A 16,418-nucleotide genomic window follows, 5' to 3' on the forward strand; every position below is an offset into this window, starting at 1 on the left:
CCAGAGATTTTGAAAAATTTGAGACCGTAACATCAGGCTGAAACGCAACTCGCGCCGAGTGATTGGTATTTGACGAAGTATTCCTGCAAGAACGCGCAAATAAATCCGCAGGGCGACGATATAGATTTAAATGTAAGCTGGAACTGGTCAGCTTGGCCTGGCAAAAGTAAATGTAAGCAACACAAGCAGCTCATTACTACTCGCTATAACTACGGGCGCAGGACCATTGAGCTCGTTACTGTGCGCGCGACATGGCGTGACACTCACGTGCGCGTGGACTGCCTCATTTTCCGACATTTAAACCAGGACGGCAGGAGGTCGTGCGATAATGGTAGGTGAGCGTCCAGTACGCTCCTCACTTCTCAATCTACAAGTCGACTCGTACAGCACCTGCAGAAACATATTCACAAGAGACTTGCGAGCGAACTGATTGGTAGCTCGACGATGCTGAAGCTCGACTCGGGCTTTAGTAGCAGGGCGCGGGTGCTCAATGCGATACAGCAGCGCTGGTCAGGAATGAACGACAGCCAGAGAAGCTCCAAGCGCGTTCTAACGCAGGTGAAAGTCGTCTACGAGGCGATCCAGGCGGTGGAAATGCGGAATCGGAATGCAGCGAATGGCGCACTGGCAAAGTACAAGAACGTCGTGCTCGACTTCCTGAAATGTCTGGAGAACTACCACAGCAAGAACGTCTTCCAGCGCTTGATACACCATCGAAAGAAGGTGGACGACCTCGAGCGCATTCAAGGAATCGTAACCGTGCTATTGAGAATGCTCAGCATGGAGATGGCGGCTGAAATCGAAGCCGTGAAGCAGCAGTGGAAGGTTGAGCGATGCGAATTACACGACCAGTTGGGTAAACTGCTCGAAGACGCCTCGGCCAGTCTACTTGAGCTGCAAAACGTGCGAGATGCCATGCTCTTGCTTCAAAGTGGCTCAGCAAAGGCTGCAATGCAAATGCACTAACTGTAACGACCCAACGGCTTGACAGTTGGGTTCTAGATGAAAGGAGCCGGGCGTTCGTGATTGAGCGCCCGACTTCAGCATTTCGAATTCAGCGCAGATTGGTGGCATCAACACGAACACGAAGGGGCTTACGCTAAAAAGTCAGTGCACAGCGTACAGTGTACAGTACAGTGTACACAGTACCGCATGGCAGCAACCGTGCTCTGGTCGTGTTCATTAATCGTTGGATTTGCGAAGGATAGTCGCGGCACCGTGCCGGTAGAGTGCTGTTCGTTCATAACGGCTTCAATCTTCGTTCAATCTTCGTTCAATCCTCGTTATTCCTGAATTTACGTCTCAAGCGCAGCTCGTCTGGGAACTTCCCAGTGGGAAGACAGGAAAGAATGAAACTCCACCGAGCTTCTGCGGCCACGTTGGTGCTCACTGCGGCTACCCTCGCTGTCGCGATCGCGATCGACTTCAAGTCCGACTTGAGCCTGAAAACCACTGCGGCCACGAAGACGACATCTCCCACCACGCAGACATCGTCGTCAACCGTTCAACAGTCCACCGAGCCAACGAGTCTGGCACCCGTGGCGCCTGTGGCGGCATGCTCGGATCTGTTGGCCGTCGACATGACCGCTATTGGCGGCAACGTCACCACTGCCAAAGAGACCGACAGTAACGGCATCACCTACTGCTCGGTCGAAGGTGAATTCACGTCCACTGCTGGCTGGCAGGTCATGCTTCCCGTTGCGAATTGGACGCAGCGGTACATGCAAGTCGGGTGCGGAGGGCTGTGTGGCCAGATCAGCCTACAGCCGGGAGCTCGGACGGATCTGTCGAGGTCACCAACGGCGAGTTTGTGCTGGCATCCACGGACATGGCGGGCGGATCCGACGGAGAGTTCGGTCTCAACGAGGAGAAACGTGCGGCTTTCGCGCATCAGGCTGTCCACCAGACCGCGCAGACGGCCAAGAAGCTCATCCAGGCCTACCACGATCAGGAGGCGGCGTACTCGTACTTCAACGGTTGCTCGGACGGTGGCCGCGAGGCTGTCATGGAGGCGATCCGCTATCCGGACGACTTCGACGGAATCATTGCCGGGGCGCCCGCCATGCTCTTCACGTTCCAGAACAGTTTCCACCACGGTTGGCTTTCGGTTAGCAACACTGACGACGAAGGAAACCGCGTTGTCATCGCTGACCGAGCTTCGATTCTTCACGATGCTGTTATCAAAGCATGCGACTCGCTGGACGGCATCGAAGACGGCTTGCTATCGGACCCGAGACTCTGCGACTTTGACCCGTCGACGATTCAGTGCGCGAAAGACGCCACTGACAACTCCACGTGCCGTGCCTCACCTCAGCTGAAGTGGAGGCTGACCCGTGGACGCGCACAGTCGCAAATACCTGACGGTCGGAGAAGAGCAGTACGGCTCGGAGCTGGCGTGGTCCGGTGTCTTCGTGTCCGAAACGTACGACGGCGACATCATGAGCACCAACACTGCGCTTGCCGCCATCAAGTACCTGATCTTTGAGGAGTACCCGGGCGACAACTACACCCTGAGCGACTTCAAGTTCGCCAACTCCACCATCGACCTGCTGCGATCGCGTCACCACCTGCTCGACGCCGTGAGCTCCGACCTCTCGAATTCCACAAGGCTGGCGGCAAGCTCATTCTGTGGCACGGCTGGGCCGACCCGCACATTTCCCCGCGAACGACGATCGCCTACCACGAAGCCTTGCAGAAGCACATGGGCGAGGCCACACTGAACGAGTTCGAGCGTCTGTACCTGCTACCTGGTGTGTATCACTGCGGAAATGGTGAGGGCCCCTCCGCTATCGACCTCGTGACCCCCATGCTCGAGTGGGTGGAGTCCAACACTGCCCCTGGCGCCATTGAAACAAGCACACCAACCAACACCGGCGAGAGCAAGTTCGGCCAATGGGCCAAGTCGGAATCCGGCAGTGGAAAGCCCCCCTCGGGCCCCCCTTCGAGGCGCATGCTGCAGACGGAAGCGTCTGGATCCGGATCGGCAGCTACGACCGTGACTCGCCCCGTGTATCCGTACCCCGCAGTGGCCAAATACAAGGGCACGGGCGACGTGAACGACGCTGCGAACTTCGAGAAGGGCAAGCCGCTTTACACGAAGAAGACCCGCTCCTGGCTGGGCGAGGACGTCTTCAACCCATACACGCCGACGAAGGCATAACTTCTAACGCTGGAGCCTAGCAGTAGAGTCGCTGGATTAGTTCCCTAGGCATGTGCTAGAAGCAAATGAAAGACCCCGTTAGCCAGTCTGTATACATTGTCTTACACCCTGAAAAGCAGGAACACACCTGTGGTGCCCTCTCTAGGCCTACCAACAGAAGCACACGCGCGCAGTCCTCTCTACTAGCGTTAAGGCTTTGAGTCCTCGTTCGACGGCTGCTTCTCGGAATCCTTGGCCCACTGGTGGTAAACTGACTCGGGCATCTGCAGCACTGCATCGCCAGACACAGCCACGGCGGTTCGCTCTAGACACACCGTCGCCACCTGCTGCTGGTGCACGTCCTCCATGGAAGAGAAGGCGTAGGTCTCCTTGTCCCCATCAAGAGCACGGGCATTCCGCATCTCCTCGCGCATCTCGTGGGTCTTCTTGACCGAGTCCGCTGCCACGTGCAAGTTCTTGGTCAAGCTGGCCATCTCCTCGTCCGAGTCGGGCTGCTCGCTTTGATACGCGTACGTCTTGCTCTTGTAGAGTTGCTGCTCCTTGGTCGGCGCCTCCTCTTCCTCCTCCTCCTCAGCAGCAGCCTCTTCCTCAGCTACCACAGCCGCGGGCTTCTCGCGAGGGATGATGTTCCCGAAGCGGTCGAGCTCCGGTTCCTCCTCCTCTTCGCTCTCTTCTTCGTCGACGTCATCGTCGCTCTCCAGACTGGGCAGCATCATGCGCTGCAGCCGCTGCTCGTTCTCCGCCTGGCAGGCCGCCAAGTAGGCCTCCTGGGCCGCCACCACTTGGGCGCTGTCCTCGCAGGCCGCGTAGGCCTCGAGGCAGTCGGCGTTGATCTTGAGGAACTCGGCGCCCCACGAGAACTCGTCCATGAGCTGCACGGCCTCGTCCTTGAGCCCCACGATGTAGAGCGTGGCGGCGATGGCCTCGGCGCACGAGAGCTTGTGCGGCCGGCCGTAGTTGACCGAGTTGGCGGCCACGAGGAACGGCAGCAGGCGGTGCACGCCCGAGCGCAGCTGCTTGTAGGGCAGCTCCTGCACCTTGGCCCAGCTGCAGTCGATCACCGAGATGCCCGTGCCCTCCACGATGCCCCTGTCGGCCGGGGACACGATGCTCTCGCCCGCGGGGGACAGCACGAGCCCGCGGAAGTGCGCGCCCGGCTTCATGCTCTTGATGTAGCCCAGGCGGCAGAGCTTGCGCCCCGTGCAGCGCTTCGAGTCGCACTGCTGGAAGTCCCACATGCGCAGCGTCACGGGGAACGCGCGGCGCCGGAAGTTCGTCTCGCTCTCCTCCTCTCCGCGCGCAGGCGCGGCGCCCGCCCCTTTGCCGCGGCCGCGCTCCTTGCGCGACGGCGGGCCTCGGTCCACGCGCTTCTTGCCCATTATAGTCTCGGTCTGCTTCGGAAGTGATGGCCATGGAAATTTGAGTACATGATTTGGTGCTACCCATACTTTAGTCAAGTGAACACAATGGATTAATGGGTCTTATGGATACAGTAGAGCCCAATTCGATGCCCATTTCCTGTTTGAAGATGCTGCTGCTGTGGCACGAGGCGCTGGGCTCGGACGACGAGCAGGCGGCGGAAGACGAGCTCTGCGCGCGCGTACTGTACGCGCAGGAGGAGGACGGGCACCACGGGGAGGAGAGGCTGCTGCAGCGGCTGCACCTGGCGCAGGGACTGCTGACGTTCGTGCGGATGCTGCGCCGCCGCAGCCAAGACGACGAGGCCGAGACGAGCGCCGCCCAGTGGACGCCGGAGTGGGCGAGCGTGACGCTGTCCAGGAGGAGGTTCTTCGTCCTCGAGGTGGAGCCGCAGATCTTCATGGCGCTGGTAGGGTGGATACCCTACCCTGGACGATGTTGGAGTTGGTGAAGTTGAGGGGCTGACAGTTTGTGCGCTTCTGCTGCAGGGTGTGCATCCGACAGTTGAAATGGTGTGTACCGCCCCAACAAGTTGCTGTCTGGAGTGTGTATAGTGCCATAGTGCTAACTGTTTTCCTGCTTTCGCGCGGGCAGAAAGACCACGGGCCGGGGTATAAAGCTCTGCTCCGAGAGATGTACGGCATGTTCCGACTGTTCCACGGGAGCATCGACAGGTGAGAATGCTGCACTGCATTTTGTTACCCATGACAATTGTCAGTGATAACTCGATGCTATCTCTGTTTGTAGCAATCTGCGCTTACTTTCTCCTGCACCTGCGCGACAAGGTGCAGGTTTTGACAACGCACCCGACAAGGGTGAGGTCCCGTTGGAGATGCGGAAGTACATGGACGGGATGGATCTCCTGATGGACATTGCTGCGACGCGAAAACGATTGCGGAAGCTTCGCATTGCACTCGATTCACATTCCCATAACCAGTCGTTTGGTGCTCCCGACGAGGGCGGAACAGAGAGCACTGCTGCGATGACGCAGCTACTAGAAGAAGCGCAAGCAGTGGAAGCAAAACTCGAGCTGTTGTTAGCTCGGTCTCCAGCAGCGAGACTTCAGAAAAAGTGTGCCGATTTCTTCCCCACGTTGCTGCAAGCCCTGGATGTTCGCGGGGCGAGTGGGTTCTCCGAGCTGCAGGGTCTTGGCTACTTCCCGATGGATCAGCCCACGTTTCTGGCGCTTCAGACCTTCGTCAACGGTCTACAAGCCGAATTGGAGCTTTCAGATACAAGCACTGAGGAAGCGGCGCTGTTTTTCAAGGGGAATCTTTTGTGGAGCTCTATGGAAACCACTACAATGCACATGCTGTATAACTTCCTTCGACTTCGCGAAGAGCGCGGGATGACCATGCTTCGTGATGACGCCCAAGCTTTTGATGAACCATACTCACGAAACACGCCGGATACGGATAGCTCTCAACTGTGGATGTCCAACGCGTACGATGACACTTTCCTCCCTGTTTGGTCAAGTAAGCTCTCGTATGCGGAATGCGACGCAGTCGCTCACTCACAAGACGGACCGCCTCACTTGCGCCGAGCAGCCCGGTCACTGCATAAGCAACACCCGGTCTCATTATCAACATTTTTTTCAGGAGTGCCGCCTTTATCAGGTGGAGCTCCCACCTCCTCTACTCTTGCCGCTGACTCTTCACCGTTTGGGTCACCGTCGCATTCACCCGCGGCATCGTCACGGTTAGCCCCACCGCGGAGTACCGGGGCAAGCCCGAGCAGCTCGAAAAGTGCCATCAAGGCGCGAGCTCGCTCCATCGCCTTCCGCAACGCTGGGCTATTGCTGAAGAATGGCTGCTTTTCCAAGCTACAACTTGCAAACCGAGCCAGGATACCTGAAACGGGGGTACCCAGTGAAACAGAGGCAGTATGGAGTCCGTTTATCTTTCCGCTCGATGCTTCAATCTCTTCCAGTCACGATCCCAATGTTGATATCGAGCAGAGAGCAGGTCATCGAGTTGTGGTGTGGCACGAAGCGGACCTCACGATGGTTATTGTCTTGCGTACCGAGGCGATGATGGTCGGTGCAACTGAAACAGACTCGAAAGGCATCCATGCCGGCACCCTTGAGCGTTTGGAAAATTATCTTGACGGCCAGCAGCGGTTTCAGAGCCTGGCTGAGCTCGTTTTCTCGCGATACAACGCCACCTTCGCCCCCAAGAAGAAGTATGCATCCCTATTGCTTGTGGATGTTATGGAATATTTTGACTGAGACTAACATGCCAATGCTCTTGTAGTGCGCCAAACATTCATCCGATGCCGCCTTTCCTGTACATCAACCGCGTCAACCTGGCGTTCAGAATGCAACAGGTGCCGCGGCTGCTCAAAAGCAAGGACGACGATCTCTTCCCGGTGCCTGCAAAGTTGCTGGCGCACTACTTTCCATCTTCCACGATGGCGATAGTCAACGAATTGCACGCCGAGTTACACCGGTGTTCGAGCGCAGGCAACCGCGAAATCTGCATCCGCACGCGCCACGCTGGCTGGGTGCTCGCCAAGAAGTCGGAGACTTCGCACCGCGAGATGTACGTCTTCTTCGACAGCAAGATCTCGTCAGTCTACGAACTATCAGGTGAGTGAGTTGTCGTGCCTGTGAGTTTTTAGGATACCATGGTGGCTGACATTACCCTCGCATGCTTGGCGCCCCCATAGATTCGCTACAGATGCTGCTGCATGACCAGTTTGGTAATGTATTGTTCTAGCTAACAAGCAACAGCTTCATCTGCAACTACGACGGATAGCAACGCCAACACAAAATACGAGCGCAAACAGCTTCAACATATGCGATGTTGTGCGTGGTGTCCACCACACCACATGTCAAATACTCACGCAACCTTCGCGCCACTTTCTCTCGGTGCAGGGCGGTGGCTGCAAGCCATTTACGCGTTTGACAGGGAAGGGAGCCCATGGGCAAGATCATCGAGTCGATCGGCAGCGCGTACGCGGCGCGCGCGGACGACGCGTCTGCGCGCCCCACCGTGTCCTTCGAGTTCTTCCCCGCCAAGACGAACGCGGGCGTGTTCAACCTGCTGACGCGCGTGGAGGAGATGGGGCTGGCGCTGCAGCCGACGTTCGTGACGCTCACGTGGCGCTCGGCCTTCAAGGACGAGGCGCTGTGGCTGCGCATCGGCGCCCACATCCAGAACGAGTTCCAGCTGGACGTACTGCTGCACCTCACGTGCCACTTGCCCACGGAGCAGCTCAAGCGCATCCTCAAGAACGCGCGCGCCGCCGGCATCCGCAACATCCTGGCGCTGCGCGGAGACCCGCCCATCGGCGCCGAGCGCTGGGCGCCCGTGGAGGGCGGGCTCAGCAACGCCGTGGACCTCATCAAGCTCATCCGCGAGGAGCACGGTGACTACTTCTGCATCGCCTGCGCGGGCTACGCGGAGGTGCACACCGAGTCGTGGAACCACCCGGACCTGCCGCCCTCCAACGAGGCGCGCGCGCTGGACCTGCAGCGCCTCAAGGCCAAGCAGGACGCCGGAGCAGACTTCATCATCACGCAGTTCTTCTTCGACGTGGACAACATGATCCAGTGGATCGGGGACTGCAAGGACGCCGGCATCACCATCCCCATCCTGCCCGGCTACCTGCCGATCCAGAACTACAGCTCCTTCTGCAAGTTCACGAGCTGGTGCAAGACCCGCGTGCCCGAGAGCGTGCTCACTGCCCTGGACGCCATCAAGAACGACGATGCCGCGGTGCGCCGCTACGGCACGCAGCTTGCGGTGGAGACGTGCCAGCGCCTGCTGGCGGCTGGCGTCAACTCGCTGCACTTCTACACGATGAACCTGGCCACGACCGTGACGCAGGTGCTGGAGGGCCTCAAGATGCTCCCCGCGCGCAACCAGCGCGAGTTGCCGTGGCAGTCCACGCTGCAACGGTCGACGGCTGAAGGTGAACAGGTGCGCCCCATTTTCTGGTCCAACCGCCAAGCTAGTTACATCGCGCGTACTGCGGCGTGGGACGAGTTCCCCAACGGACGATGGGGAGACCGCACGAGTCCGGCCTACGGAGAGCTGTCGGAGTACTACCTCGCCTTCAAGCGCCCGAAGCTCCAGCGCGCTGACCTGTGGGGCACCCCGCAGACTGAGCAGGATGTGTGGAACGTGTTCGTTCGCTTCATTGACGGCCACGTGAAGCAGCTGCCGTGGTGCGAGCAGGCGCTGTCGCTCGAGAGTGCTGCCATCCGCGAGAACCTCCAGTGGCTCAACTCGAACGGCTTCTTGACCATTAACAGTCAGCCGCGCGTGAACGGCGCTCCCTCCAGCGACCCGTCCGTCGGCTGGGGTGGTGACGACGGCGTGGTGTTCCAGAAGGCTTACGTGGAGTTCTTCGTTTCCCCCGAGAAGATGGCCCACCTCGTGAAGGTCATGCGCCGCGACTACCCGCAGCTGTCCTTCCACGCGCTCAACCGCAAAGGCGACGAGCACCGCAACACTCCGTTGCACAGTGTCACGGCCGTCACGTGGGGGGTCTTCCCCGGCACTGAGATCGTGCAGCCAACGGTTGTGGACTCGGACTCGTTCGCTGCCTGGAAGGACGAGGCGTTCGAGCTGTGGCAGACGCAGTGGGCGTCGGCCTACCCTGCGGACTCGCGCTCTCGCGAGGTTATCCAGCACATCTTCGACACGTACTACCTTGTCAACATCGTCGACAACGACTACGCGAATGGTGCGTGTCCCCACTTGGCCACTCCAATCGCCAGTGCCTTATTGTGCTCTGATCTACGTGCTAACGTGTTGTGTTTGTGCAACTACACAGATGAGTCGGACATCTTCAGCATCTTCACGCGGATCATCACGGAAGCCATGGACAAAGAGCAGCTGCGCGCGCGCGTGCTCGAGCTGGAGGCCCGGCGCGAGAAGATGTTCGACACGTTGGCGTCGTTCCAGTCGCTGCAGGAGGAGCTCAACGGTGAGCTGCGCTCGGCACACTCGGAGCTCGCGGGCGTGCGCAGCGAGAACCTGCAGCTGAAGGAGAAGGTCCGCCAGCTCCAGGCTCAGCTCGCGCTCGCGTCGCTGTAGTGCAGTCGACCAGCAAACGTCCAGACCCCACGCCAGTACATAGGAAGAAGAAGACAATCGCAACGACACGGACGGGCGGCCAGTGTGGCTGCAGCAAGCACCCGCCTGCCTGCCTCCCCTCCCAAGCAGCACCCAACGACGACCCACAGTCTTGTTGGCCGCGGATTCCGATTGACCTTCACTTCGCTTTGCCCGGTGTTGGGCTCTGTAGAGAATGATAGACTGAATGAAAGCCACGCCGCGCCACGCACGCGGCCCCAGCATTTCTGCTTGGAAACTTCTCCTGGTGGGGCCAAGCTCCTTCGTCTCCGTGATTGCTGGAGGTCTGCCCCCTTGGGACATCGCTTGGCCCGCTCGCTTCTTTTCGCTTACATGACGTGTGTACGTGGCGGCCGCTCTGAAATTGCACCAGTCCTCCAGTACCTCTAGAACCAAATGCGAACACATAGGTCCAACTTGCGCACGTAAACTGTACGTGGTCGAAAATTCCACGGTCCTTCTCTACAAAGGGTATGACCCACACTCAAACCTGTCAAAACCTATATTGTAGCTCTGTTGCGAGCTCCCGCCAGGTACACCCGCTGTGCGATCCAGTCGCTGCTGGGCATTTCCGCTTTTGCGCCGTCCCCCACCCAGAGCCCAAGAGAGAGAGAGAGAGAGAGAGAGAGCGAGCAGCATGAGCAGCGAGCCCGCGCGCGTGCAGACGCGCCTGACCAAGGAGAGCGGCCCCAAGGTGACGGGCGCGGCCAGCGAGGCCAAGATCGGCGGCCCGTTCACGCTGACGCCCAACCCGCCCTTCGTGGCGGCGCGCGTGGCCGTGTACGACCGCATCATGGCCGGCCAGAAGGCGCAGCTCGAGGCGCTGGCCGCCAAGCAGACGCCCATCAAGATCACGCTGCCCGACGGCGCCGTGAAGGAGGGCGTGGCCTGGCAGACGACGCCCCTGGACGTGGCGCTCGAGATCTCGCAGGGCCTGGCCGACCAGGTCGTCGTGGCCCGCGTGACGTACCGCGGCAAGCCCGAGGACCCGTTCAGCGTCACGGCCGCCGACGTGGACGGCAACGAGGCCAGCGACAAGGCCGGCGAGGCCTGCTGCGGCGCCGTGGCCGACTCGTCCGAGCTCTGGGACGTGTTCCGCCCGCTCATCGGCGACTGCAAGCTCGAGCTGCTCAAGTTCGACGACCAGGAGGGCCGCATGGTCTTCTGGCACTCGAGCGCGCACATCCTGGGCGAGAGCCTCGAGACGCTCAAGGGCGCGCACCTGACCATCGGCCCCCCCGTCGAGGGCGGCTTCTACTACGACTCGTACATGGGCACCGAGACGGTCCCCGAGAGCGACCTGAGCGTCATCGAGAAGGCCTGCCAGAAGGTGGTCAAGGACAAGCAGAAGTTCGAGCGCATCGTGCTCACCAAGGAGGAGGCCCTCGAGATGTTCGCCGACAACGTCTTCAAGACGCAGATCATCTCGACCAAGATCCCGGACGGCGGCAAGACCACGGCCTACCGCTGCGGCCCGCTCATCGACCTGTGCCGCGGCCCGCACGTGCCCCACACGGGCAAGATCAAGGCGCTGGCCGTCACGCGCGCCTCGAGCTCGCACTGGCTGGGCAAGACCACCAACGACACGCTGCAGCGCGTCTACGGTATCTCGTTCCCGGACAAGAACAAGATGAAAGAGTGGAAGCACTTCCAGGCTGAGGCCGCCAAGCGCGACCACCGTCGTCTCGGCGTGAGCGAGGAGCTCTTCTTCTTCCACTCGCTGAGCCCCGGCAGCGGCTTCTGGCTGCCGCACGGCTCGGCCATCTACTTCAAGCTGCTCAAGTTCATCCGGGAGCAGTACCGCGCGCGCGGATACACGGAGGTGATCACGCCTAACATCTTCAACATGGAGCTCTGGAACATCTCGGGCCACGCCAAGCACTACAAGGAGAACATGTTCGTGTTCGACGTGGAGGGCCAAGAGTACGCGCTCAAGCCCATGAACTGCCCCGCCGCCTCGCTCATGTTCGACTTCCGCCAGCGCTCGTACCGTGAGCTGCCCATCCGTTACGCGGACTGCGGCGTGCTGCACCGCAACGAGCTGAGCGGTGCCCTGACGGGTCTGACGCGTGTGCGTCGCTTCCAGCAGGACGATGCCCATATTTTCTGCCGTGACGACCAGATCAAGAAGGAGGTGCTGGACTTCCTGTCCTTCATGAAGTACGTGTACGACGTCTTCGGCATTGAGTTCAACCTGGAGCTGTCGACGCGCCCCGAGAAGGCCATGGGCGAGCTGGATCAGTGGGAGCGTGCTGAGTCGCAGCTCGCCGAGGCTCTGGACGAGTTCGTGGGTGCCGGCAAGTGGGTGGTCAACCCCGGTGACGGCGCTTTCTACGGCCCCAAGATCGACATCATGATCACGGATGCGCTAAAGCGCCAGCACCAGTGCGCCACGGTGCAGCTCGACTTCCAGCTGCCCATCCGCTTCAACCTGAAGTACCGCACGGACGACGCGGACAACTTCAAGCGCCCGGTGATTATCCACCGTGCCATCTACGGCTCGCTGGAGCGATTTGTCGCCGTGCTGGTGGAGCACTACGCCGGCAAGTTCCCCTTCTGGCTGTCGCCCCGCCAGGTCCTCATCGTCACGGTGGGCGCTGCCTTCGTGGACTACGGTTACGAGGTCAAGGACGCTATGTTCCGCGCCGGCTTCGACGTGGACATCGATGACACGGGCAAGACGCTGAACAAGAAGATCCGCGAGGGCCAGATGGCTCACTACAACTTCATCCTTGTGGTGGGCGCCCACGAGAAGGAGACACGCTCGGTGAACATCCGCACGCGCGACAACAAGGTGACGGGTACCAAGACCCTCGAGGAGGCCATCGCCATGTTCAAGGAGCTGGAGGAGACCAAGGCTGCCGACGAGTAAACTATGCGCATGGTAGAGCAGGTGGGTGGCCCGCAGGTCCCTCCTCTTTTAGATTGACCCTCTCAACGGTAGCGTTTGTTTTCATTTGCAGTCTTTAGCTTCCTAAAAGTCATACAGTCGTGAGAGGTTCGTTCATGCAAGGATAGTGTTGTGAGTTTGACTCGATTTGCGTACTTTGCGAATGACAGATCAAGAATTGCACCAAGGTTGATCATAGTGTCCAATTCATCATCTTTCGCCAATCGGATGAACATCAACCGACTTCAAGCTCAACGCGTTGTGCAGGCCAAAAAGCGCAAGAATCAAGTACATGTACACGTGACTGCAACGAGACACCGAGCACCAGCAGCAAAGTCATCGATCCCCTCTCAAAGAAAACTATCTTCGCGCAGCCCGCTGATTCAAGCCTCGAATCAAAGAGAGAAGTGCACGGGGCTCAACTCGCTTGAGTGTGATGAACTCGAACTGATTTTGCGCCGGGCGTGCCTTCACGTACATGTACGTGGTTGCAGCATGCTTGGTTGACCCCGTGGGTGCGCACAGTTCCCTGCTACGACCGGCGCGCTAAGGCCTCGCTCATCGATGGCACGCGCGCGAGCAGTCCTGTTGAGCCAATATGGAGCCCGGTTCATTCTTCCTTTCTCCTTGCATCGCGCACCAGAAGATCAAGCAACACCAGCACGAGAGCCCAGCCCATGAAGGTCTTCTACGCGTCTCTCATCGTAGCGACATTGCTCGCGCAGTGCACCGTCTTCGCGGACGAGTGTGCAGATGCCACTTCCACCGGCACCTCGACTACCGAGACTTCGTCGCAAACAACGGCCTCTTCGACCAAGAGCTCCGACTCTGGCTCGGATCTCTTGTCCGTGGATCTCACGTCCATCGGTGGCGCCGGCACCAACATCACGGAGGCGACTGAAACGGAGGTGGACGGCGTGTCCTATTGCTACGTGGAAGGCTACCTGCCCCCACAGGCTAAGTGGATGATGCAGCTGCCCATTTCGACCTGGACGCAACGCTATCTGCAAGCAGGTTGTGACGGGTTGTGTGGCCCGTCGATGGTCTCTCTCTCTCGGTCGTAGCAGCGGAGGGCTCCGACCAATACGAGAATGGACACTTTGCGATGGCGACAACCGACATGGACGGCACCACCGATGGGTCCTTCGCATTAAACGAAGACGCCTTCATCGACTTCGCCTACTTGGCCGTGCACAGCACTGCAGAGGTCGCCAAGACGCTCATCAAGCAGTACTACGGCCAGGAGCAGAAGTACGCGTACTTCAACGGGTGCTCGGACGGCGGCCGCGAGGCTGTCATGTCGGCACTCCGCTATCCGGAAGACTTCAACGGCATCGTGGCTGGTGCCCCTGCGTTCCTGTTCCAGTTCCAGAACAGCTTCCACCACGCTTGGGACGCTTTGAGTAACCTGGACGAGAACAACGAGCCCATCTTGAACCCGTCGCGAGTTCCTATTCTTCACGATGGCGTGGTGGCTGCATGCAATTCCCTGGACGGCGTGGAGGACGGTCTCCCCACTGACCCTCGCATCTGTTCGTTTGATCCTCGTACAATTCAATGCGCTGACGACGCCGACAATTCCACATGCCTCACCGCGGCTGAGACCCACGTGGCCATCAACTTCTACTCTGGTCCTATCGACGAGGCCAGCGGCGAGCACTTGACCGTTGGTGAGATGCAGTTCGGCTCTGAGAACGGATGGATCGACGTTGGAGTGCTCGCCACCGATGGAGGGAGCGTTCCAAGCGAGGCGATGGCTCTGTCAACGCTTCGCTACCTCATCTTCAAGGATGCCCCTGGAGCAAACTACACACTACAGGACTTGGTGTTTGCCAATTCGACCATTGAACTGCTCAAGCCGCACCACCCGTTCCTCGACTCTGTGAGCCCCGACCTCTCCGCCTTCCGTGAGGCTGGAGGCAAGTTGATTCTCTGGCACGGCTGGGCTGACCAGCACATTTCTCCGCGCACGACGATCCAGTATCACGAGAAGCTGATCGACAACATGGGCGCTGACGCCGACCAGGACTTCAACCGCATGTACCTCTTCCCCGGTGTGTGGCACTGTGGAAGCGGCGAAGGCATGACGTCGTTTGACCTGCTGACCCCGATGTTGGACTGGGTGGAGGCTGGATCGGCTCCACACGAGATCATGACGTCCACGGAGGAGAGCGGCTCCAGCTCGACGTCCGGGTCGTCCAGCACGCTCTACCGCACGCGTCCGGCTTATCCGTATCCGTCGGTGGCGAAGTACTCGGGCTCTGGTGATGTGAACGATGCTGTGAACTGGGAGGAGGGCGACGCGTTGTACTCGAACTTGACGGCGTATTGGCTTGGGGAGAGCTTCTTCGACGTGTTCACGCCAGTGATGGAGCCTTAAGATTGGTAGCAACTGGATTTGACGTGCTGCTCTGCTTTTGAAAAGACAAGTTCACTTTCGTATCTGTGTGTAGCACTTGATCTAAGCTTATCTTCGGCATTGACCATATTCATTATTCGTTGGTTTACTCACCTAAAACCGTTTACGATAAGTTAGTGTAGGTTTACTTGTGAGACATCGAACAAATGCAGCACCAGTAAATGATATCACCGCTGCCCCCCGTTCTCCATGATCCGGCACGACACCGTACAAAAGGACGCAAGCGCAGACTTTTCGAGACTTGGGCCACAAAGCTGACGGATACCTGACGGATATCAGGTTCTCTACCCAACTCAGTCACTACGGCGGCAAGTATTCTGTGGAGCGGTTGCTGGCACTCGAGGAGTACATCGAGCGCACGCCCTTTTCTCGTGTTGTGCTGGTTAGTGTCGGCACCCCAGCGCCGATTGTTGCGGTGGTTTTCTTCAGTTTCAAAGGTTGAGGCCTGTATAAGCCACGTTAAACTACTAAAGTAAAGTAACGAGCTAGATACCACCGTCGCTTCCGAGCTGGTGGTTTTCTGCCAAGAAAGTGTCCCTCTGCAGCGTCCCGATGAAGGCTGGCAGGCCAACTATGGCTTTTGGGTTCGCGTCGCCGTTCAGGGAGCAGTCATCGCATTTGCTTCAGCGATTCACATCGGCCACCTCCTCGACGGAGCTGCTCTTTCTCATCGACAGCTTGCTCTGTATACACTTACTATGGCAGTCATCTACGTTGGTATCGCCTTGGCAATTGCTGCGAACTGGGTGTTCCCTACTCCGTTCTTGCACATGATCCTTGCACCGCATTTCGGTCGTGGTAGTGGGGTGCTTTCGCATTGCCATAGGAAGAAGCGTATTTCAGCACGTATCATTGCAGTCAGCCAAGCTGAAGCAACTCAAAAAAATGTTCGGCGTCCAGCTTCTGATGATTGTCGTTTATCCAGCATACCAAGTGGGCAAGCGACTCTACTGTCTATCATCAAGCTCGCCCTGAAGAACCTGCTGCGAGTCACGATCACGCAGATGGACCGAAGAAGTCATTTTTAACGTCGACTTCTTCGGCGCAGTTTTCTTGGCCACAAGTATGCAGGCCGCTTCATCAGCGACGACTATCCTAGTAATCATGGCGATCGATGCTGCTGACTCCGTGATCGAATTGAGAGAACTGTATCAGCGCACATACAACATACTGGGCCGATATACCCGCAAGGATGCAGCTAGCGATAGCAAGGGCAGCCTAGTCACGTCAGTCCGGAATTGGGCTCAACGGACGAGTTTGAAGAAGCTCCGAGCCCAAGTTAAGGGACGAGTTCAAGTGCTATCCTGCATACCGTACCAGCTATCAGCAGACGCGAGAGTTCTGGTTGAGAAGCTACAGCCGCCTCTCCGTGATTCGGCTATCCGCTCGGCGGATATCGCACAGAAGACATGGATGTAATTGTGCAGATGGAGCGTGTGTGCTGGT

At 58.7% G+C, this 16,418-nt stretch overlaps 9 protein-coding genes across 9 annotated transcripts; 8 read left to right on the plus strand and 1 right to left on the minus strand.

The window, feature by feature from the left end:
• Positions 1–444: 444 nt before the first annotated feature.
• Positions 445–966, plus strand: PHYSODRAFT_261320 (hypothetical protein; the record flags this gene model as incomplete). Its single annotated transcript, XM_009528942.1, has 1 exon — positions 445–966. The coding sequence occupies one exon, from the start codon at positions 445–447 to the stop codon at positions 964–966; it is 522 nt and encodes a 173-aa protein (XP_009527237.1).
• A 383-nt stretch (positions 967–1,349) lies between these two features.
• On the plus strand, positions 1,350–3,160 carry PHYSODRAFT_315149 (hypothetical protein; the record flags this gene model as incomplete). Its single annotated transcript, XM_009528943.1, has 4 exons — positions 1,350–1,744; positions 1,774–2,319; positions 2,348–2,579; positions 2,609–3,160. 4 exons carry the CDS (start codon positions 1,350–1,352, stop codon positions 3,158–3,160), a joined length of 1,725 nt encoding a protein of 574 aa, XP_009527238.1.
• A 141-nt stretch (positions 3,161–3,301) lies between these two features.
• PHYSODRAFT_360634 (hypothetical protein) lies at positions 3,302–4,548 on the minus strand (the record flags this gene model as incomplete). The annotated part of the gene is made up of 2 exons (XM_009528944.1): positions 3,475–4,548; positions 3,302–3,307 (listed from the first exon to the last, which is right to left on the minus strand). The coding sequence occupies exons 1-2, from the start codon at positions 4,537–4,539 to the stop codon at positions 3,302–3,304; spliced, it is 1,071 nt and encodes a 356-aa protein (XP_009527239.1). The 5' UTR covers positions 4,540–4,548.
• A 140-nt stretch (positions 4,549–4,688) lies between these two features.
• Positions 4,689–5,257, plus strand: PHYSODRAFT_498244 (hypothetical protein; the record flags this gene model as incomplete). The annotated part of the gene is made up of 3 exons (XM_009528945.1): positions 4,689–4,988; positions 5,068–5,091; positions 5,174–5,257. The coding sequence occupies 3 exons, from the start codon at positions 4,689–4,691 to the stop codon at positions 5,255–5,257; spliced, it is 408 nt and encodes a 135-aa protein (XP_009527240.1).
• A 175-nt stretch (positions 5,258–5,432) lies between these two features.
• Positions 5,433–7,296, plus strand: PHYSODRAFT_351322 (hypothetical protein; the record flags this gene model as incomplete). Its single annotated transcript, XM_009528946.1, has 4 exons — positions 5,433–6,440; positions 6,537–6,760; positions 6,832–7,166; positions 7,247–7,296. The coding sequence occupies 4 exons, from the start codon at positions 5,433–5,435 to the stop codon at positions 7,294–7,296; spliced, it is 1,617 nt and encodes a 538-aa protein (XP_009527241.1).
• Positions 7,297–7,641: 345 nt separating this feature from the next.
• PHYSODRAFT_503020 (hypothetical protein) lies at positions 7,642–9,624 on the plus strand (the record flags this gene model as incomplete). The annotated part of the gene is made up of 1 exon (XM_009528947.1): positions 7,642–9,624. One exon carries the CDS (start codon positions 7,642–7,644, stop codon positions 9,622–9,624), a length of 1,983 nt encoding a protein of 660 aa, XP_009527242.1.
• Positions 9,625–10,300: 676 nt separating this feature from the next.
• PHYSODRAFT_346310 (hypothetical protein) lies at positions 10,301–12,673 on the plus strand (the record flags this gene model as incomplete). Its single annotated transcript, XM_009528948.1, has 1 exon — positions 10,301–12,673. The coding sequence occupies one exon, from the start codon at positions 10,301–10,303 to the stop codon at positions 12,533–12,535; it is 2,235 nt and encodes a 744-aa protein (XP_009527243.1). The 3' UTR covers positions 12,536–12,673.
• Positions 12,674–13,230: 557 nt separating this feature from the next.
• PHYSODRAFT_500786 (hypothetical protein) lies at positions 13,231–14,933 on the plus strand (the record flags this gene model as incomplete). Its single annotated transcript, XM_009528949.1, has 4 exons — positions 13,231–13,570; positions 13,621–13,912; positions 13,958–14,162; positions 14,247–14,933. The coding sequence occupies 4 exons, from the start codon at positions 13,231–13,233 to the stop codon at positions 14,931–14,933; spliced, it is 1,524 nt and encodes a 507-aa protein (XP_009527244.1).
• A 307-nt stretch (positions 14,934–15,240) lies between these two features.
• Positions 15,241–16,000, plus strand: PHYSODRAFT_504246 (hypothetical protein; the record flags this gene model as incomplete). The annotated part of the gene is made up of 2 exons (XM_009528950.1): positions 15,241–15,387; positions 15,482–16,000. Coding segments are annotated over 2 exons (666 nt in total), but the record flags the coding sequence as incomplete, so codon positions are not given.
• Between the last annotated feature and the right edge of the window lie 418 nt (positions 16,001–16,418).

This window comes from Phytophthora sojae (assembly GCF_000149755.1).
Source record: "Phytophthora sojae unplaced genomic scaffold PHYSOscaffold_4, whole genome shotgun sequence".
NCBI classification, from domain to species: Eukaryota; Oomycota; class Peronosporomycetes; order Peronosporales; family Peronosporaceae; genus Phytophthora; species Phytophthora sojae.